The 22,281-nt window shown below is 42.1% G+C and overlaps 1 protein-coding gene across 1 annotated transcript in view; it reads left to right on the top strand.

The window, feature by feature from the left end:
* The window catches only part of LOC144696324 (lysine-specific demethylase 7A-like), a 59,677-nt gene extending 38,186 nt beyond the window's left edge, over nt 1-21,491 (top strand). Inside the window, exons 9-15 of the mRNA XM_078567541.1 lie at nt 6,101-6,207; nt 7,070-7,161; nt 9,603-9,692; nt 17,487-17,711; nt 17,801-17,928; nt 19,931-20,085; nt 21,475-21,491. Coding sequence (XP_078423667.1) covers nt 6,101-6,207; nt 7,070-7,161; nt 9,603-9,692; nt 17,487-17,711; nt 17,801-17,928; nt 19,931-20,085; nt 21,475-21,491 — 814 coding nt within the window. The remainder of the gene's footprint in view (nt 1-6,100; nt 6,208-7,069; nt 7,162-9,602; nt 9,693-17,486; nt 17,712-17,800; nt 17,929-19,930; nt 20,086-21,474) is intronic.
* Nucleotides 21,492-22,281: the final 790 nt, after the last annotated feature.

Genomic DNA, 22,281 nt, shown 5'->3' with positions numbered 1-22,281 from the left:
AAGTGCATGTGGAACAATCTTTGCCAGGGACTTCACAGGTTTCAAAACACAGATAGTCAGCTAAGAACATCTCAGCAGTAAGAGTATGGATGTGGACAGCCTGCCTCCAGCTCATCTGAAACCATAGGGATGCACCACATAGGAGCAGTAAGGAAATGCAAAACTTTGTGGTTCTGCAAGGGATGCACAAAAGTGTCTGAGGAAATGTTCAATGAAATCAGAAAATGCTCAGCAGGTCTGGCAGCAGTGGAAAGAGAAGCAGAGTTAATGTTTCAGATTGATGACCTTTCATCAGAACTGAAAATGTTATATTCTTGAGTAGAATCTCTCAAATGTTATTATTTTGAATAACTTTCCTACGTCCATTCTTGGCTGCAGGGCGCCAAGTCATCTTTTAATTTGCTTAATGATGAACTTGAAGACACAAATTGACAAGAACCTATGGGGATGATGTACAAGGGATAACTTCTTGTTTACAGGTTTGCTTTGTGACAGTAGAATTGGGGGTGGGGAGGGTAGGCAGCAGGAAGAGTGGCTGATTCATGTGGTTCTTACAACAGTCCACAGGAGCAACCTATATCAATAATCCCAAAATGTTTTCATCTGTGGATTATTTAGGTGGGACAAAAGATGCCTTGGGCTACCTATTAACCCACCCACTTCAGCTTGCCACCAGAAAAAAACTCAGAACTAATTGGAACTTATGGAGACTATACATATTTCTAGTTTCCCCTTAAATGCATCCAAACTGATTGCTTCAACCACTGAGGTAGTAAGCTCCACGTTGTCAGCACTCTTTGGGTAAAGAAGTTTCTTCTCGATTCCCAATTGGATTTCTTGATTACTATTTGATGGTCTTTAGTTTTACTCTGTTTGATGATGCCATACTGGAATCCCATATGGAAGTTCACTTGCAGCATCTTGTAGATTGGTTTCCCCGGGCCTGCAAGGAGTTTGGACTGGTGATCAGCATCAGGAAGACCAAAGTTATGGGCAAGGGTGTCAAGACTCCTCCTTCTAGCAACATTGACAAGCTCGCTCTGGAGGTGGTTGACAGCTTCACATGCCTTGGATCAACAATTACCAGCAACCCTGTCCCTTGATGCTGAAATCAGCACCAGGTTACCCAGGTCGCAGCTGTTATCTCAAAACTGAGAAGTTGAGTGTGGACATCAAACTAACCAAAAATACCATTAGGAAATAGAGACAGTTTAAGTAAGTTATATTTGTATTTGTGGGTGTGAGGAATGAGTTTAAATTTGATTTCTGTATCTGTGCGTTTAAAAAGGTCAAATTCAGTTTTAGTTATATTTTAAAAGGTGCCTGCATTTCTAATGAGAGTTTTAGGACTGTGGCAGCTAGGATAAACAAGAGTAGGATAACTAGGCTGTTGCCTAGCAACAGAGGTCCAGGGATGCAGGTTCCTCTCACAGACATACACAAAGACTAAAGAAACAGCAGTTTTGATTTTCAATTTGAAGACAGCTGCCAAACAGAAACTACCTAGAAAGGACAGGTAGCCAGTCCCAAGCTAAAATTTGTTGCAAGTAGCTGCAAGAGAGAGACTGGAGCAAAAGGGACAGATAGCAAGTCCCAAGCTAAAGAAAAGACCCCAAAATCCAGGGGAGTGGAACAGGAGAAAGTCCCAAGCAGACCTTGTAGTCAAAGGATGGACAGGAACCTGGAAAAGATCCTGGTAAGTGAAATTAAGAGTGAGGGGCAGAGAGAGAGGCTCCAAGCTTCAGATTTAAAGCGAGAACAGCTTGCAAGAGGCAAAAAGGTCCAAAGAAATGGCTGAAGGTCTATAACTCTTTGCTATGGGCATGTGAAGCAGTCGCGTTGACAACTGAGTTGATGAGAGAGAACACATGGAAGATAGCAAATGCATGTGATGACTCAGGGAAGAGGAACATCGGAAGAAGTGTTCGAAATCCTGGAAGTGAACCCTTGCAGAAGGTGTCTGAGAGAAAGTGTTGGTTTGGGAGGAGATTCCAAAGCGAGTTCTTGGAGAGTGGAGATTGGAAACACTCGTGTAAAAGACGGAGTTTAGTGAGACTGATTGTCTCACAGTGTAACAAGCATTTGGGAGGGAGCTGATGAGAGATCCTTAGCATCTGTTTGAGGTGGCATCTGTCACTTGATTTCAGGTGTGTGTCTGACCACAGGTTGCCTGTTGGTACGTGAACTGTACTTACTTTGAACATTAGAGTACAAGATAGCTTTTGTAACTTGTGTTATCCTTATGAATCTGTATATATCTGTAGAGGTATAGTTGTGGGTGAAGGAGTTTTGTATCTAAACAAACAAATAAAAGTTAGGATCTATCAAGCTGGGTCCCACCCTGGGATCAGGCTTGTCCAGTAAGAACCTCAGCTGGAGATCATAACAATACAAAGTTCTATGTGTACCAGGCTAGTGCTCTTAGCACCCTCCCTTACAGTAGAGAGGCATAGACAACTGATGCGAGCCAAGGGGCGAGACTGAGACAAACACAGTAAATTGTAATTGTCGGAATTATTCTAACTTAAGACAATTAAAATAAATGAGTAAATACTGTAGTAAATGCTTTATATAAAGTATAGGGTATGTCAGTGCAGCTTGGCCTTGTGGAATGTGCATCTTGCAGGATGTGGGAAGTTGTGCAGGCAGAAAGTGCCCTGAATGACTATATCTGCAGGAAGTGTCACCAGCTGCAGAAACTTGAGCTCTGAGTTGTGGAGCTTGAGCGGCGGCTGGAGTCACTGTAGTGCATCCACAAGACTGAGGATTACGTGGATAACTTGTTTGGAGAGGTAAATATCCCTCGGAACAAGGTGTTTCAGGTGATACAGGAAAGGAAGAAAAGGGTGGGTGGGTGGCAATATTGGTTAAATATAGCATTACAGTACTGGAGAGAGAGGATGTGCAGAGGGGTCAAGGACAGAATCTCTCTGGCTAGAGGTAAGGAATGGGAGAGGTGCAATAACATTGATTGGTGTAGTATATAGACTACCAACTAGTGGAAGGAATGTGGAGAAACAAATTGGCAAAGAAATTACGGAGAGGTGCAAGAGTTAGAGTAATCATAATGGGGAGGGGCTTCAATCATCTAAATATAGACTGGGATAGGAATAGTACAAAGGGAAAAGATGGGTGAGAGTTCCTGGGATGCATTCAAGATAATTTTCTACAGCAGTATGTTTCCAGTCCAACGAGAGGACATGCATTTTTGGACCTGGTTCTGGGGAATGAGTTGGCCTAAGTGGATCAAATATCAGTGGGAGAGCCTCTAGGGGACAGTGACCATTGTATCAGAAGGTTTAGGTTAATTATGGAGAAGGCTAGAGAACAATCCAGAGCAGGGATAATTAATTGGGGGAAAGCCAACTTTGATGGGATGAGAATGCATCTGAATCAATTGAGTTGGAATCCAATGTTGGCAGAAAAGACAGTGGCTGAACAGTGGACCACCTTCAAAGAAAAAGTATTGCAGGTAGTGTCAAGCTATATTCCCTTGAAGGGGAAAGGTAGGACAGATAAATCCAGAGCACCCTGGATGACGCGAGAGAGAGAGGGGTAAAGATGAAAAGGAAGAAGTGCACGTACGACAGATGCCAGGTAGAAAATACAATGGAGAGTCAGGTTTAATATAGAAGTACCAGAGGGAAAGCGAAGAAATTAATAAGAAAACCAAGGAGAGAGCATGAAAAGAGGCTGGCAGTGAACATAAAAGGGAATCACAAGATCTTCTATAAGCATGTATATAATAAAAGGGTGGTAAAAGAATGATGAGAGACAAAAAAAGGGATTTGCATGTGGAGGCTGGAGAAATAGCGGAGTTGTTTAACGAGCACTTTGCATCTGTCTTTACAAAGGAAGAAGATGCTACCCAGGCCAAGGTGAGAGAGGTGGTAACTGGTACACTAGAATAACTTACAATCGAAAGGAAGGAGGTGTTGGAAGGTTATCTTTACTTAAAATAGATAAGGTACCAGGACTCGCTGAGATGCATCCAAGTGTACTGCGAGTGGACATTGCAGTCCTCTGGTACCTCCCCGGTGTTCTTAGAACTGCGAATGCTACACCCTTGTTCAAAAAGGGCTGCAAGGATAAAGTGGCAACTACAGGCTAGTCAGTTTGACCTCAGAGTGGTAGGAAACCTCTGGAAACTATAATGCCGGATAAAATCAATAATCACTGAGATAAGCTTAGGACAATTAAGGAAAGCCAGCTTGGGTTCATCAAGGGAAAATCGTGTTTAACTAACTGGCTGGAGTTCTTTGAGGAGGCAACAGAGAAGGTTGATAAAGGAAACTCTGTTGATGTGGTGTAAATGGATTTTCAAAAGTGCTGATACAGTGATACAACAGACTTGAGCAAAATTCTAGGTCATGGAATAAAAGGGAAAGCAGGCACTTGGATAAGAAATTGGCTGAGTGCCAGGAAAGAGTAGTGATAAATGGTTGTTCCTCAGATTGGTGGAAGATTTGTAGTGGAGTTCCCCAGGGGTCAGTGTTTGAGACCCTTGCTCTTCCTGATATATATTAATGACCTACACTGTGGTTTCAGATGATACAAACATTGGAAATGCTGTCAACTGTGATGGGCATAGTCTTGAACTTCAGAAGGGTGTAGACATGGTGGATTGGGGAAAAGAAGGCTGAGAGGAGACTTGATAGAGATATTCAAGAGACCCTGAGGGGCATGGACAGGGTGAATAGTGAGAAACTGTGTCCACTCAAGAGAACATAAAGAACTAGAGGGCTCAGGTTCAAAATAATTGGCCTAAGGAGTAAAAGTGATGTGAGGAAAAACGTTTTCACCCAGAGGGTGGTTGGAGCCTGGAACGAACTTCCTGAGAGGGTGTTGGAGGCAGGTTCGATCAAGGTACTCAAAAGGGAATTGGATTGCTACCTGAAAAGAGAGAATGTGTAATGTCACAGGGATAAGGCACGGGAGTGGGACTAGGTGGAAAACTCTTTGAGAGCCAGTGCAGACTTGATGGGCTGAATGGCCTCCTGCACTGTAAAGTGACTGTGAAGAAAGATGACCGAGCAGCTTCCACCACCACTGCCTCGGATAACAATATTGGGCGTCTCCTGGCAAGACAGAGTGCTGAATGTAGAAGTCTGCGATTACATAAGGAGCGTGTTGGCTGGCTCATGTGAGCCAAATGGATGAAGGCAACATTCCCAAAGACATGCTCCAATGTGAGCTTGCTATTGGTGCAAGAACAACAGATCGCCAGTCTGTGATAAGGATGTGTGAAAGCAAGGCCTCAAGTTGACCGGGATCAGGGTCGATTCATGGGAAATCCTTGCTGTAGTCAGTAAGGGTATGGAAAAAGTAGAGGAAAAAAGAAATGACTAGATGATGGACAAGAGCCACCAGAAGTAAAAAATCATCAGTCAATCTCGGGCTAACACTATTCATCTGTGCCACTGCAGAATCTGCCTCTACATTCACAACAGATGATATTCAATATTTGCCTGAGGCACTGGTGGTGGAAGCTGCTCAGTCATTTTTCTTGGCTTGGATAAGTTGTCCATGCCTTGCTACTGTAAAGGAGGGTGCCGCGAACACAAGCCTGGTGCACACAGGGCTTTGTATTTTTGGCTAGTTTGCTGTCTGCACTTCTCAACTTTTGACATGACAGCTGCAGCCTTGGCAATCCTGGTGCTGATTTTAGCATCAAGGAACAGGTTGCTGGTAAATGTTGATCCAAGGTTGTGATGTTTAATACAGAAGTGACGTACACCCTTGGCACAGCCCATCGTCTTCTGAGATGGCTAGATGCCATCACGATCTATAGCCCAACTTTTTGTGATTGATGTTTGTACTCCAAGATCTTTGTCCCAGGTCTGTCTTCATCTTTTCACCAGAACGGGTCATTGGTCTGAAACTTTAACTTGGTCTCCTTTGCTGCCTGACCTGCTGAGCATTTCCAGCATTTTCTGTTTTTATTTAAGATTTTCAGCATTGGCAGAGTTTACCTTTTGTATGAGGGTAATTTATAAGTCTGCTGTCTTGAACTCCAACCCCCCCCCACCCCAAAAACAAGGATACTGAAGGGGTTACTTCAGGTGGAAATTTTACTTCTCTTTGTCGTTTTCATTTCCAGGGTATATGAGATGGAGAAGCGACTAAAGACTCCGGAACTTTTCAAGTTTCCATACTTTGAGGCAATTTGTTGGTATGTGGCAAACAGCCTTCGGGAAACTCTAAAAGGTATGGGAATCAAGGAGCTAAATATGGCATTTAATTATTTCTGTGATGTATCAAATGCAGGATGCAGTTTCACCAGTAGAACAATGAGAAAGCTTTACTATGCCAAAGCAATGGGAGTATTCACATAATTTCCAAATAAATGCGGTGAATTTGAGAGGGGAGTAAGTTGGCACTTGTTAGATATCTCTGCTCAAAGTTAACAATAAGAATACCTTGCTGACCTTTAAAATTCCCCCCTTAATTGAAAATTCTTGAACTGTTCGATGTTTTTGGATAGCATTAAATTTAATGGTTAGGTTTAATCAATGTACAGGATCTCTGGATTCACATTTGATGCAGAGAAATGAGAGATCATATTTTTTGGGAGGACGAATAAGGAGATAAATAAACACTAAATTATAACGTTTAAAAAGGAGCAGAGAGACTGGCTCAGATACAGAGTCTTTTAAAGGTAAGGGAGCAACTTGCTTTGACATCATACAACAGCATAGAGGGATTGCTAAACCTATACAAATCATCAGTAGGCTACAGTTTTGAGCACTTTGCCTTTGGCAAGGATGTCAGGGCCACAGAGCCTGCAGTAGAGATTCACAAATATAATACTGGAGGGGGAGAGGCTTTAATTTTGTGAAGATAACAGAGAATCTCATTTTATTGGGGTAGAGGTTAAACAAGGACCAGATCAAATTGCAAGGTAGTTTTTGTAAGGGTTAATAGGGAGTGTGTTTATGGAGTGGTTGGTTGGACAGTATGTCAGTACTCCATCTTTTTTATTGAAACCTTTTCGTATCAAATGATTTAACGGTAACAAATAACATTGTGGCTCAAAAGTTAAATTTGAATTTTTTGATTCTGTGTTTAGAAATGAGGGAGGACAGCTGTCAGCCACAGGAATACCTAGTGGAAGGAGTCAAGGCACTAATCCCTACACTTAAATGCTGGATTCAGAAAGAGGTAACACAACTTTGTTAAAGATACTGACTAAAGAGAAATATAAATACAAAATACTGCATATACTGGAAAGCTGAAATAAAAACAAACAGTTGGAAATACTCAACAGTGGAGAGAGAAATTGCATTAATGTTTCAGGTTGATGAGCTTCCATCAATCTCAGAAACAGTGAGTAAGCTTCCAATCTTTGAGTTACAAGGGAGGTGCCAGATGATTAGAAAGTGAATGTGGCACCCTTGTGGCCAGTTTAACATCAGTGGTAAGGATTTAGAAACAATCAGGGAAAAAAAAATCAAAAGGCAGATGAAGAGGACAGAAAACAGCAAGTTGTGGTAAATAATTGTTTTTCAGACTAGAGCATGGTAGATAGTGGTGTTCCCAAAGGGTCATTGGGAGGGCAAGTGCTTTCTTGATATGTTATTTATATGTCGTGATCCCAATCAACTGCAACTGGGCATAGGTAGGATAGCAAAATGGGCAGACAAGTGATATGTAGAATTTAATAGAGAAGTGTGAAGTGATTCATTTTAGCAGAAGGGAGAGGGAGGGACAAAATAGATGAAATGGCATGGTTCTAAAGAGTGTCCAGGGACAGAGACCTAGGGTTCACATGCGTGTATCTTTAAAATGTCAGCACACATTACATAGGATATATGACAGAACAGGTCATTCGGCCCAACTAGTCTAAGTCATTGTTTATGCTCTATTTGAGTCTTTATTGAGAGGATAATTAACAAAGTATATGGGATCACAGATGCCAGTCTTCAGATCATTTGATTCACTCCACGTGATATCAAGAAACGGCTAAAGGCACTGGATGCTGCCTTGATGATGGTCATTGATGATATTCCGGCAATAGTACTGAAGACTTGTGCTACAGAACTAGCTGCACCCCTAGCCAAGCTGTTCCAGTATAGTTACAACACTGGCATCTACCTGGCCAATTACTGCCCCATCGGTCTACTCTCAATCATCAGCAAAGTGATGGACAGTGCTATCAGGTGGCACTGGGTTCCACCAGGGCCACTGAGTTCCTGACCTCATTACAGCCTTGGTGCAAACCTAGACAAAATAGCTAAACTCCAGAAGTGAGTCTGACTGTCTTTGACATCAAAGCAGCATTTGATTGAGTGTGGCATCAAGGAGCTCTAGCAAAACTGGAGTCGATGGTAATCGGGGGAGCTCTCCGCTGGTTAGAGTCATACTTAGCATAAAGGAGATAGTTGTGGTTGTTGGAGGTCAATCATATCAGTTCCAGGACATCACTGCAGGAGTTCCTCTGGCTAGTGTCCTCGGCCCAACCATCTTCAGCTGCTTCATCAATGACCTTCCTCCCATCATAAGGTCAGAAGTGGGGATGTTCACATTGCAGTGTTCAGTATCATTCGTACTCCTCCGATACTGAAGCAGTCCATGCCTGTATGCAGCAAGACCTGGACAACATTCTGGCTTGGGCTGATAAGTAGTAAGTAAAATTCATGCCACACAAGTGCCAGGCAATCTCCTCTCCTCCAACGAGAGAATCTAACCATCTCCCCTTGTCATGCAATAGCATTACCATCACTGAATTCTACCCCCCCCAACCCCCCCACCACCCCCATCAAACTATTACCATCCTGGGGGGTTACCATTGACCAGAACTGGACTAGCCATTTAAATACTGTGGCTACAAGAGCAGGTCAGCAGTGGTTGAAAATTCTGCAGCGAGTAACTCACCACCTGACAAAGCCTGTCCACCACCTGCAAGGCATAAGTTAGGAGGTGATAGGATACTGCCCTCTTGCCTGGGTGAGTGCAGCCATCACACCACTCGAAGCTTGACACTGTCCAAGGCAAAGCAGCCAGCTTGATTGGCACCTCATCCAGCACCTTAAATATTCACTCCCTTCACCATTGATGTGCAGTGTCAGCAGTGTGTACCATCTACGAGATGCACTGTAGCAACTTACCAAGGCTCCTTTGACAGCATCTTCCAAATCTGCCAACTACAAAACCAAGGGCAATAGACACATGTGGACACCACCATCTGGAAGTTCCCCTCCAAGCCACTCATCATCCTAACTTGGAAATATATCACTGCTCCTTCACTGTCACTGCATCAAAATCCTGGAACTCTCTCTTTAATAGCACCATGGATGCACCTACAGCAGATGGACTACAAGATTTCAAGAAGGTGGCTCCCCACTAGCCTCTCAAGGCAAATTAGGGATCAGCAACAATGCTGGCCTTGTCAGCAAGGTCCACATCCCAGGAAAGAATATTAAAACAAACTGTGATGGAGGTGCAGCTCCCTCGGTGGAGATCAGTTAATTAGCCAGAGAACAGAAATCAAACTGGAGACCCATTTGGGATGCATGGATTTCCTTTTTGTGAACATTATGCTTTCAATATTTCTGTCAGGGCATTGAATTAAAAATCTCTTTTAATCCATGTCTTGACTCCAGGGCTTGATTGAGCGCACGTACGAAATTCCAGATCATATCAGACCAGGGCAACTTGTCAAAGAACTCAGCAAGGAAATTCGCTTTGTGGAGGTAAAAGCAGCAGCAACTTCCTTTGACCTGTTGGAGCACTGATCACAATTGCCACTGAATGATGTGAGTTCAGTTTGTATGATTGGGCAGGAAGGACACAATCGGAAGGAATGGTCCCCTAAACAATGGCCTGTTTTGGCATTGTGCTGAAATGCTTTCCTTTACACTTCAGATAGCGTAGCCATTAAGTTGCAAGGTCAGCCCTGTAAATCAGTGCAAATAGTCCCTGATCTATTTTCCAAAAGGTAGAAGCAATGATGTTGATGAAACCATTGTGTAGCTGAGACAGGACATTCCAGATTCACAGCCAAGTTTGTGTTGTCAGCTGATATAGCAATCCTCATGCTGCCATTTGTCTCAGCTACATGTGTTCACCAGAGGAAAACCCACCTGCTTTTGCAGCTTGTGCATACCATCCAGTGACATCTGTTGGAGCATGCATTTGAGTTTCTGCGTGTGAGAGAGAGAGAGATGCACGTACACGTGTTGGATGAGAACAAGTTTGGGCTTAGTTGTCTTGTTCCATCCATCACATCTCCGCATGAGGATTGGTCATACGAACATATGAACAAGGAGCAGTAGACCATTTGGCCCCTCGAGCTTCATCGTTTAATAAGATCATGGCTGAGCTGATAGTAACCTCAAAAAAAATTTTGCCTCCTCTCCATTTTAAATGACCCCTTACTTTTAAACAGTGACCCCTCGTTCTAGATTCTCCCACAAGAGGGAAACATCCTCTCCACATCCACCCTGTCAAGACCCCTCAGGATCTTGTTTGATTCAATCAAGTTGCCTCTTAGTCTTTTAAACTCCAGTGGATACAAGCCTAGCCTGTCCAACCTTTCCTTATAAGACAACCCACCCATTTCAGGTATTAGTCTGGTAAACCTTCTCTCAACTGCTTGCAACACATTTACATCCTTCCTTAAATAAGGTGACCAATACAGTACAGAGTACTCCAGATGTGGTCTCACCAATGCCCTGTACAACTGAAGCATAACCTCTCTACTTTTGTAATCAATCCCCCTCACAATAAACATAACATTTTATTAGCTTTCCTAATTACTTGCTGTACCTGCATATTAGCCTTTTGTGAAAGACACCCAAAACCCTCTGCACCTCAGAGCTCTGAAATCGCTCACCATTTAAATAATATGCTCCTCTTTTATTCTTCCTGCCAAAATGGACAATTTCACATTTTCCCACATTATACTCCATCTGCAAGATCTTTGCCCACTCACTTAACCTATTTCTGTCTTTTTGTAGCCTCCTTATGTCCTCTTCACAACTTACTTTCTTGCATATCTTTGTGACATCAGCGAATTTGGCAACCATCCCATCCATCCCTTCATCCAACTCACTTATATAAATTGTAAACAGTTGAGGTCCCAGCACTGATCCCTGTGGCACACCACTTATTACATCTTGCCAACCTGAAGAAGATCTATTTATGCCTACTCTGTTTCCTGTTAGCCAGTCAATCTTCTATCCATGCCAATGAGTTACCCCTATATCATGAGCTTTTATTTTCCGCAATGACCTTTGATGCGGCAGTTTGAAAATCCTTCCGTACATGCACTGGTTCCCCTTTATCCACAACACATGTTACTTCCTCAAAGAACTCCAATAAGTTTGTTAAACATGATTTCCCTTTCACAAAACCATGTTGACTCTGCCTGATTACCTTGAGCTTATCAAGTGACCTGCTATAACTGCTTTAATAATAGCTTCTAACATTTTCCCTATGACAGATGATGAGCTAACTGGTCTGTAGTTTCCCGCTTTCTGTTACCTTCCCTTTTTGAGTAATGGAGTTATATTTGCTATCTCCCAATCCAATGGGACCTTCCCTAAATCTAGGGAGTTTCGGAAAATTAAAAGTAATGCATCAACTATTTCACTAGCCACTTCTTTTAAGACCCTAGGATGAAGTCCATCGGACCCGGGCTCTTGTCAGCCCGCAGCTCCGACGATTTACTCAGGACCACTCCTCTGGTGACTGTAATTTTCCTGAATTCCTCTCTTCCATTTCCTGAATTTATAGCTGCTTCTGGGATGTTACTTGTATCCTCTCTAGTGAAGACTGATGCAAAATACCCGCTCAATTTATCTGCCATTTCCTTGTTTTCCATTATCAATTCTCCAGACTCACTTTCTATAGGATCATTGCTCACTTTGTTAACTCGTTTCTTTAAAAAAATTTATAGAAACTCTTACTATCTGTTTTTATATTTCTGACTAGCTTTCTCTTGTACTCTAATTTTTCTCTCCTTATTAATCTTTTAGTCTTTTGCTGTTCCTCATACTCAGTCCAAACTTCTGGCCTTCCACCTATCTTTGTATACTTTTTCTTTAAGTTTGATACTATCTAGTTACCCACGGATGGTGTGTCTGTCCCTCGGACTTTTTCTTACTCTTTGGAATGTATCTGTTCTGCGTATTCTGAAATAGCCCCTTAAATGTTTGCCACTGCATTTCTATGGACCTATCACAGCATCTCACAGTGCAGAAGAGGCCCTTCGGCCCATTGAGTCTGCACCGACACGTGAAAAACACCTGACCTACCTACCTCATCCCATTTACCAGCACTTGGCCCATAGCCTTGAATGTTATGACATGCCAAGTGTTCATCCAAGTACTTTTTAAAGAATGTGAGGCAACCCGCCTCCACCACCCTCCCAGACAGCACATTCCAGACCGTCACCACCCTCTGGGTAAAAATGTTTTTCCTCACATCCCCCTAAACCTCCTGCCCCTCACCTTGAACTTGTGTCGCTTCATGGCTGACCCTTCAACTAAGGGGAACAGCTGCTCCCTATCCACCCTGTCCGTGCCTCATATAACCTCGTACACCTTGATCAGGTCGCCCCTCAGTCTTCTTTGCTCTAATGAAAACAACCCAAGTCTAACCAACCTCTCTTCATAACTTAAATGTTTCATCCCAGGCAACATCCTGGTGAATCTCCTCTGCACCCCCTCCAGCGCAATCACATCCTTCCTATAATGAGGTGACCAGAACTGCACACAGTACTCCAGCTGTGGCCTCACCAAGGTTCCATACAACTCCAACATGATCTCCCTACTTTTGTAATCTATGCCTCGATTCGTAAAGGCAAGAGTCCCATATGCCTTTTTCACCATCCCACTAACATGCCCCTCCGCCTTCAGAGATCTATGGACACACACGCCAAGCTCCCTTTGTTCCTCAGAACTTCCTAGTGTCATGCCATTCATTTAATACTTACTTGTCAAATTACTCCTTTCAAAGTGTATCACCTCACACTTTTCAGGGTTAAATTCCATTTGCCACTTATCTGCCCATTTGACCATCCCGTCTATATCTTCCTGTATCCCAAGACACTCAACCTCACTGTTAACCATCCGACCAATCTTTGTGTCATCTCCAGACTTACTAATCCTACCCCCCACATAGTCATCTATGTTGTTAATATAAATGACAAATATTAGGGGACCCAGCACAGATCCCTGTGGTACGCCACTGGACACTGGCTTCCAGTCACTAAAGCATCCTTCTGTCATCACCCTTTGTCTCCTACAACTAAGCCAACTATCCCTTAACCTAAATTGCTAATTCACTTTAGCCAGCTCTGCTTTCACGCCATCATGACTGCCCTTATTTAAGTTTAAAATCATAGTCTTGGACTCACTCCCCTCTCCCTCACACTGAATAGAAAGTTCAGTTCGCTGCTACCTAGGGTCGTTTTTACTATAAGATCATTATTTAATCCCATCTTGTTGCACAATACCAGGTCCAATATAGCCTGCTCTCTGGCTCCAGAACGTGCTGTTCTAAGAAACTATCCCAGAAACATTCTATGAATTCCTCATCTTGGTTACCTTTGCCCATCTGACTTTTCCAGTCTATCTGTAGATTAAATTCTCCCATGATTATCACTGTGTCTTACTGACAAGCTCCCGTTATTTCTTCCTTTATGCTCAATGCTACCATGTGGTTACTGTTAGGGGGCCTTTACATAATTCCCACAAGTGACTTCTTGCCTTTACCATTTCTCGTCTCTACCAAAATTGTTTCCATGTCCTGGTTTCCTGAACTTAGGTCATCTGTCTCTATATTGTGCTAATGCCATCATTAACTAACAGAGCCGCCCTTCCATCTTTTCCTAACTTCCTGCCCTTCCTAAATATCCTATACCCTGGAAAAAAAAATGTCCAGGTAACTTTCCCCCTCCCTGATATGCTGCAGTGTCTGCAGCCGCAAGCACTTCTGCAGATGTGTTTGCCCTGGATCACACCGGTATCCATAAGCTCCTATATCTTGCAATTGCAGCACATCACCTGCCCTGCCATCTCCAATGTGTTGATTAATTAATAACTGCTAATTAATTAATTATAATTAAAGCCTACACCCCCAATAAGTTTTGGCACTGCCAGTAAACTTTCCATTACTGATAAAATAATACAGTACTTAGAAAATTGATAAAACTAACAATACCAGTTGCTGGTTTACCTGCTCCTTCTGCTGCACCAAAGTTGGAATAAAATACTGGGGCTGAAAAAAAGAAGCACTTCTTTCCCATACTTCAATCAATTCCCCACTCTGCACACTTTACTTCTTGCAGTAAACCTCACCTAAAGCACCTCTTTCCCCCTATGCACTGAACTCCTACTTTGAACTAAATTCCAAATATATTCACTCGGTCTCTGTCTCACTCAGGCTGAAGTCTCCTCTCACTGAGTGTGCACCTCTTTCTGACCGTGTGCTTTAAAAGTCCCTCCCTTATATAGAGCTGTGATGAGTTACTCTCGAGCTTCCTGTTACAGTATTCAACACCGATGCAGGCACCTATTCAGGCAAGGGCTTTCAGGTGATTGATTGTTAACTGCCACTATGGCAGTTGCCTGTTTGACTTGGCTATTTCACTTACTTAACGCTGCTAGTTCTAGGTCAGAACCTGACTCTCACTCTACAATTGAACTTGAAAAAGATTTACTTGTTGAATTCCCACTTTGAGCCAAATTCCCAAATATACTCAAGCAAAAATAGCTGGAAAAACTCAGCAGGTCTGACAGCATCTATGGAGAGGAAGACAGAGTTAACGTTTCGAGTCCATATGACTCTTCATCAGAACTAAAGAAAAATAGAAATGAGGTGAAATATAAGTTGTTTGAGGGGGGTGGGACAGGCGGAGCTGGATAGAGGGCCAGTGATAGGTGGAGGCAAAGAAGAGATTGCCAAAGATGTCATAGACAAAAGGACAAAGGGGTGTTGACGGTGGTGATATTACCTAAAGGATGTGCTAATGGTGACATTAAGGGTAGAAGCAGGATGAGCAAGTGACAGATGGCCCTAGTGGGGGTGGGGGGAAGGAATCGAAATAGGCTAAAAGGTGCAGATAAAACAATGGATGCTGCAGTGTTCCAGTGAAGCTCAACGCAAATTGGAGGAACAGCCGATTAGGCACTTTACAGCCTTCTGGACTTTACATTGAGTTCAACAACTTCAGATCATGAACTCTCTCCTCTATCCCCACCCCCTTTCCGATCCCCCCTTTTTTTCTAGTAATTTAAACATTTTAAAAAAAATTTAAAATATATTTTTCTATTTCTATTTTCTAATAATATTTCTATTATTTTTAAATTTATTTCCATCCATTGTTTTATCTCCACCTTTCAGCTATTTTATCGTAGAACAAGGCCTATGTGTTTATTGCAGAACAAGGCCTATGTGCAAACCTCATGCAGCTTAGTAGGAACATTGCAGCTGATCGCAGCACATATTGGTTGGGTTGAACAGTCTGTTTTCCTGCCCTATGTAAATGCCTCAACAAGAATCAGCACCTTGCGGGGTAAAGAAGAACAGAGCTATCTCATTGTCATATCAACCAGCCTAAACTCAGGATATCTGGGACCCAAGTGAGGGAATAGGTGGAGAAGGCTGAGCTGTTCTGTTAAATCTCTATGATTTTAAAGGTAGTTCAAAATAATTGTGTGCCAAACTTTTGAATATCATTGTTATGCTTAATGAATAATTAATCTCTGTTTATCAATGAAGGCTCAGATTAGGACAAAACTTGGATCCTAGGAATCTGCACTGCAGGATGAAAAGTAAACTTCACTTTCCCTTTAACAAACCTCTCTTGAGACTATTGAGTTTAGAATCACAGTCTGCAAAAGTGTTTCATATATGTAATACTGTCCCTTAATATATCCCATTTATTTTGAATTACAGTGACTCTAATATTTGTAAACATTGCAGTTCCACTTTTAAATTGTGACTACACTAAAAAAAGAAATACAGACCTTTTCTTGTCACCAACCTTGATTTTTAACCTGGCCTGTGTTAACTGCACTGCTTGAGTTAGGTTTCAGTTTCGCAACGTTTTGGGTTGGTCCACAGCTTAGAACTGTAGTGAATACCAGCTGAGTGTTTCTATGGACTGGGGTTAAATCATCCCTATTTCATGTGTTGAGCATATACAGCCTATAATCAAGTTTAGCACAATTTGGCTAACAGTTTTAATGGCGGTGTATTTGTGTATGTGCATGTATATGTTGGTACCTGCACATGTGTCCCTGTGTGTATATTTACACTTTTACATGTTTGTTTTGTCATGCTCAGTACAACCATGAGGATATTGCAGATTGTAAGATCATACTTTATGAAAATGGCTGCAAAACCTGTTAAGATGGCTGCAACTAAACATGTGACTATGGGCACTTAAACTGTGGTCAGTTTGAGTCTGTGACCAATATTTAGTTGAACATGGACCTGAATAAGGGAACTTCACGGCTGCCTGTGAAATTTAAACATCTCATTGTTTAAGGGTGAACCAGGGCTTGAGGAACATGAGATCTCTAGACTGTTGGTTTCCAAGTGCTATATTGAACCAAGGAGAATATTTGAGTTCAAGTTGGGGCAGAGATGAGGGTGAATGACCGTTGTCCATCAGCTTTATATCTTGGTGGTCTGGACCCCAGAAGTGCTAACCATGCACCCATGTGACTGAAACTAACTTTCAGAGACTGCAGTTTAAACATCCTGAAGAAAGCAAATCCAGCAGAGAAGCATTGAAACACCAGGAACATGTGAAAAAGCTGAACCATCTAGGCTAAAAGTCTTCTCACGCAGCCAATGTACTGTACCTGTTCTAGCTTTCAAGTCCACTTCAGAACCAGTCTCTTGGCTGTTTGGCTACAAGAAACTACATTGTATTTTCATGAGAATCATTTGTTTCTAAAAGACCTTCATTCGAACTAAAGGATCAGCTCAATTAAGAAGACGTCAGGCCTGGATCCATGAGGAGATTGAGTTATAAGTTCCATTTTCAGAATGACAGCTTTAACTTCATTTGTACTGAATTTTATGTGTGTGATAGTGTGTATGAGAGACGAGTGATTGAGATGTTGCGTTTCAAACATCTGGGGCAAGTGTGTGATAATAAATAAAACTTTATTTTTAAAACCACCAAAAAGTGGATATTATTTTTAATTAGGAAAAATCACTCTGAGGGTAAGGAAATACTTACACCTTATTATGAATACCCTGAATACGGATTTGAAGGGACCACACAAATTTTGTCTTTACCAGTATGGATATATAATGTCTTTGTTTATACATGCCTCTGTGTGGGCACATGTGGTAGTTTTACTGGTTGAGGTTAGTATGTAGTAATCAGAATTAAGGCATTATTGGTGAAAGATGGTCAACGGAAGGGATAAAGCTACAATCAGTCTAGAGAGTATTTTGGCTGATTTTGTGCTTTCGTGCACTGTATAGAACTCTTCGTGTAAAGCATGTGTGTGTGTTTGCAGGAGATGAACATGGGAAACAAAACCATTAAATCTCAGGGAATCATAGCCCCAGTGCCAGCCACACGGGTCACTCAGGACAAGAGTTGGTCCTTCAGTGTCAGCCCAGGTAAGAGGAAATGCAGGAGACTGAGAGACCCCTCAAACAGGATACACTCGGACCTGGACATTCTGGAGCTCCATACCCGGGCAGTGTTGAAGAAGATGGAGATGGCTCAGTGGGGTGAGGTAGGTGGTATACAACTCTGCACCGTGTTAAAGATGAAGGGCCAAAAAACTCCTCTATCCATGTTCTTACAAATGTGTTTCATTAACAGGACGATATGTCTAGCTCCACATTGAGAGTGAAGATCAGTAAAACCTCACCATCATCTTTGACAGTGACTGAGAAAGGCCCCAGTGACAATAACTTGCAACTGGTGCTTTCGAAGGGAAGGATTATTAGGTATGTGCCATGTTGTGGTGTTTTCTAGAGCTTTTAAAAGAGCTTGCATTGGAAATAGCCCCACTCCTTCATCTTCCCTGTCTCCCATTGTCCTTGGCTATTCCTAGCTAAGAAAGGCAGAACACTTTAAGGGAGCTGTGGAAGTTTAAAGCACAAAAGAAGGCCATTTGGCTCATTGTCTGTGTCAGCTTCATATAAGACCAATCCACAATTTATTGCACTAGCTTTTTTTCCCATAATCCTGTATTCTCCGCTGCTTCAGATATTATCCTTTAAAAGATGCAGAAATCAGCTTCAACCATTCCCTTTGACAGTGTCCCAACTTGCAGTAATCCTCTGTATATAAAGTTTACCCAACCTCTCCCCACTTGTGAAAATTTAAATCCATTGCCACTGATTCTCCAACACACATCACCTGCCACTGTTCACTTTATCACAGAGCATCATTTTAAAAGCTCCAGTAAAACTCCTCTTGGACTTCTCTGCTCCAGTGGCTGAATAGTCAAGTATTTCAAATCTCTACTTTTCCTTCCTTGGCATTATCCTGGTGAATCAACACTGTTATGTCCTTTCTATGATGGGGCACCCAGAATTTCATAAAGTATTCTGAAGTCACCATTGTACAAATTGTAAAAAATTCTCATTACTATATTACTGTTCTATACTATGCCCCATTTCTAAAACCAAAAAATACTGTTCTTACGGCTTAATTTATCTTGATCTTTTAAGATATTGGGTTAGGTTAGTTCATCCTCATCCTACAGTGCCTTTCCATTAACTGGATATTCCCATTCCAGGTTTTTGCTCCTGAAATACATTACTTCACACTTCTCCATGTTAAATTGTGTCTGCCATTACTCTGTCACTTTCTCAAACTCTTTCACTGTTTGCAAAACCTGTCTCCTCAGCAAATGTCAAGCTTGCGCTCCCTGTGCGGATATTCAAATTATCTACGTGCATAAAGAACAAAAGGAGATCGATCCAGCATGCCAAAAATAATCCTTCTCTAACCTGTGCTACATCCATTTGCAGAATCTCTTATTTCCAGCCAACTTTCTATCCCCGCTCCTTCATTTCCTCGTAAACCAGCAAACCTCAATTTTTCTAACAAGCTCCCCATGGAACACCTCATCAAATGTCATCAAAAATCCACATACAACATACCTACTGTCTTTCCTTTATTTATTAAATCAATCACTTCTTGAAGAACTACATTAAATTGGTAAAACAGGACTGGCTTTTAACAAATTGGATTTCAAAATGCACACTAATATTATTTTGAATAATAGATTCTAAGAGATTGCACATAACTGACAATATACGTATTGGTCTTACTTCATCGTTCTTCTCATTCTTGAACATTGGCTACTTTCCACTTGCCTCAAATTACTTTAACCCTCTTCAATTTTCAAATATCTTCTGTCTGCTGCTTGGCCATCCTGTCCCCTGCAGAGTCTGACAGGCGAATGAGAGTGGGGACTGATTCGGACGTGGCGTGTGGTGTTGAAAATCTAGAGGGGAAGCCAAAAATGCTTCGGGGCTCCCCTATTCTTGAGGGGCCTGTGCATCCGGATGCCCATGGGCCATCATGTAAGGTTGCTGAGCCAAGAGATCAAGGGAGCACTGGAAACCCCTCCCCATGCAGTGTGTTATAGTTCAGGGAATTTTCTTAACAAATTTGTGGAATTCATTACACAGGAAGTAGTTGAGACCAAAACATCGTATGTTTTCAAGAAGGAGTTAGATACAGCTCTTGGGGCGAAAGGGATCTAAGGGTATGGGGAGAAAGCGGGAGCAGGCTATTGAGTTGGATGATCAGTCATGATCATAATGAATGGCGGAGCAGGCTCGAAGGGCCGAATGGCCTACTGCTCCTATTTTCTATGTTTTTATGTTTCTCTCCCCAAAAAATGTGTATTATGGATGTAAAAGCACACATACGCGGGCATCACAAAAACGCATGTGCTCCCATTCACTGAACCATCCTTTTTTAACCTTCCAGTCATAACAAGGATGAGTTGATGGAGTTTGAACAGTGCAGTGCAGACAGTGAAATTGAAGAGGAGGAGCGATCAGATGAGCAGGGCAGTGTGCTGCATGAAGCAGATAGCTCTGATTGGGAGGATGAGAAACAAGAATCTCAAAATCCACTGAACAGTAAGTCCGTACACCCAACCTCTGCCCTTTATTAAAATTGTACCTATGACTATAATTGTACTGATGGTGGTATTCAATTACCCAAGTATCAAATGGGCTAGTGTTAGATCAGTATGTTTTCAACCCACCTAGGAAAGAGAAATTGCTAGATATGATGCTGGGGAATGAGGTGGGCCAAGTGGACCAAATGTATGTGTAGGAATACTTGGTTAGAATGATTGTTCTATCATTGGCTAAGAGCAAGTAACAATCTAAAGTAGAACTTCCAAATTGGAAGAAGACTAATTTCAATGGGATGTTAAGGGATATGGACAGAATAAAATAGAATTGGCCTTGGTGAGACCACATCTGGAGCATTGTGTACTGTTGAGGCTGCAATCCGATCAGCCATGAACTTATTGAATGGCGGAGCAGGCTTGAGGGGCTGAATGCCCTACTCCTGCTCCTAATTTGTATGTTCGTATGTATGAACCAAAAACTGCCAGGAAAAATTATCAACAATGGATGACTTTAAGGAGGAGATGCTTCAGGTACAGGCTAACAAGGGTGAAAGGCAGAGGACCTAAGGCCAGAGATCCTTGGATGATGAAGATAGAGAGCATGATTAATCAAAAATAAAGAGGATTTATGTCAGGTGAATTCTTAAAGCTAGAATTAGGTCAAATAGAATAAGTTGAGGAAAACAAGACTGACAAAGAGAGGCTATGAGAATAGAATGGTGGTCAACATAAAAGGGAACCCAAAATCTTCTACGGGAATGTAAATAGTAAGTTGGTGGAATGAGGTAGATTGTCCCTAATAGGCCCCAAAGAGCATGATATATGCTTAGAGGTGAAGTAAAAGGCTAGAATACTTAATGAGCACTTTGAATTGGATTTACGAAGGAAGAGGGTGCTGATAAAATGTCGGTAGAAGTCAAGATAGTAGATGTAATGGATGAGGTGAAAATTGAAAGGGAGGATGTACTAGAAAGGATAGCTGTGCTTTGAATAAATAAGTTGGTTGGTCCAGATGGCTTGCATCCCAGATTGCTAAGGGAAGTGGGAGTGGAGGTAGCTGCAGTGCTTGTCATAACCTTGCAATCTTCTTGAGAAATGGGGAGTGGTGGTGGTTGGTGGGGAGGGGTGGGGGGGGAGGAGAGGAGGAGGTGCCAGGGAATTGGAGAGTGGCAATTGTGGCACCCTTACTTACAAGAAAGTGTAAGGACAGTCCTTGTAACTACAGGCCGATCAATTTAACATCAGTTGTTGGTAAGGTTTTAGAAATAATAGTCGGTGGGGGGGAGAATCTCCAGTCAATTGGGGAAGTTTGAGTTAATTAAGGAGAATCAGCATGGCTTTCTAAAGGACACATTGTGCTCGACTAATGTAATTGAATTTTCTAATGAAGTAACAAGAGAAGATTGATGAAAGCAATGCAATGGATGTTGTCCAAATGGATTTTAAGCAAGTATTTGGAAAAAGTACCACATAAAAGGCTGTTTAACAAAATTGAGGCTCATGAAATAGGAAGGTCAGTGTGAACATGGATAGAAAACATTGGCTTAAGGATAGAAAACAGTCATGGTAAATGGTTGTTTCTTCAGACTGGAGGATGGTGGATAGTGGTGTTCCCCAAGGGTCAGTGCTAGGACCAGTGCTTTATTTGATATAGATAAGTGAATATTGCTGATAAAAGACATGCTGTCTAAGCTTTTTGTCTTGCACTCATCAGGACACTTGGCAAGAATACCAATAGTAAAGGGAACACCAATTTATGCTGCATGAGAAGAGAGTATTGATTATCTGGCAAGTGAACTCTGGTAGAGGCGTTGTCTTGGAGAATACACCAGGGGACAGCTAACTGCCAAGCTTTTGTTCAAATTCAAACCAGGCAGATTGACACTGGTTAAGGCATTTTCATGGAGAATGAACCAGGAAATGGCTGTCCCGCGAGCTTCTGTTTTGTTGAAAAGGTGTATGTTCCTTCTATCTGCAAAGGACAGGGCCCTGTGTGTGAATATGTGTAGCTCTAAGCATGTTTAAATGAGACACACTATGAGCCCAGTTAAATTGGTTTTCAATCTAATTCTTAGCACAATCAGGATTGTTTAGCAAATGTTGTTGAATGTGCCAAATCACATCTAATGTTGAATTTTGTAAGCATGGGCTGGTTGGGTGCGAACTTAGCCTGTTTCAAACAGTCGAAGGGATGTGC

Source organism: Cetorhinus maximus, chromosome 22 (genome assembly GCF_964194155.1).
Source record: "Cetorhinus maximus chromosome 22, sCetMax3.hap1.1, whole genome shotgun sequence".
In the NCBI taxonomy this organism is placed as follows: Eukaryota; Metazoa; Chordata; class Chondrichthyes; order Lamniformes; family Cetorhinidae; genus Cetorhinus; species Cetorhinus maximus.
The sequence above is the reverse complement of the archived record's forward strand: the minus strand, read 5'-3'. Positions and strand labels throughout refer to the sequence as shown.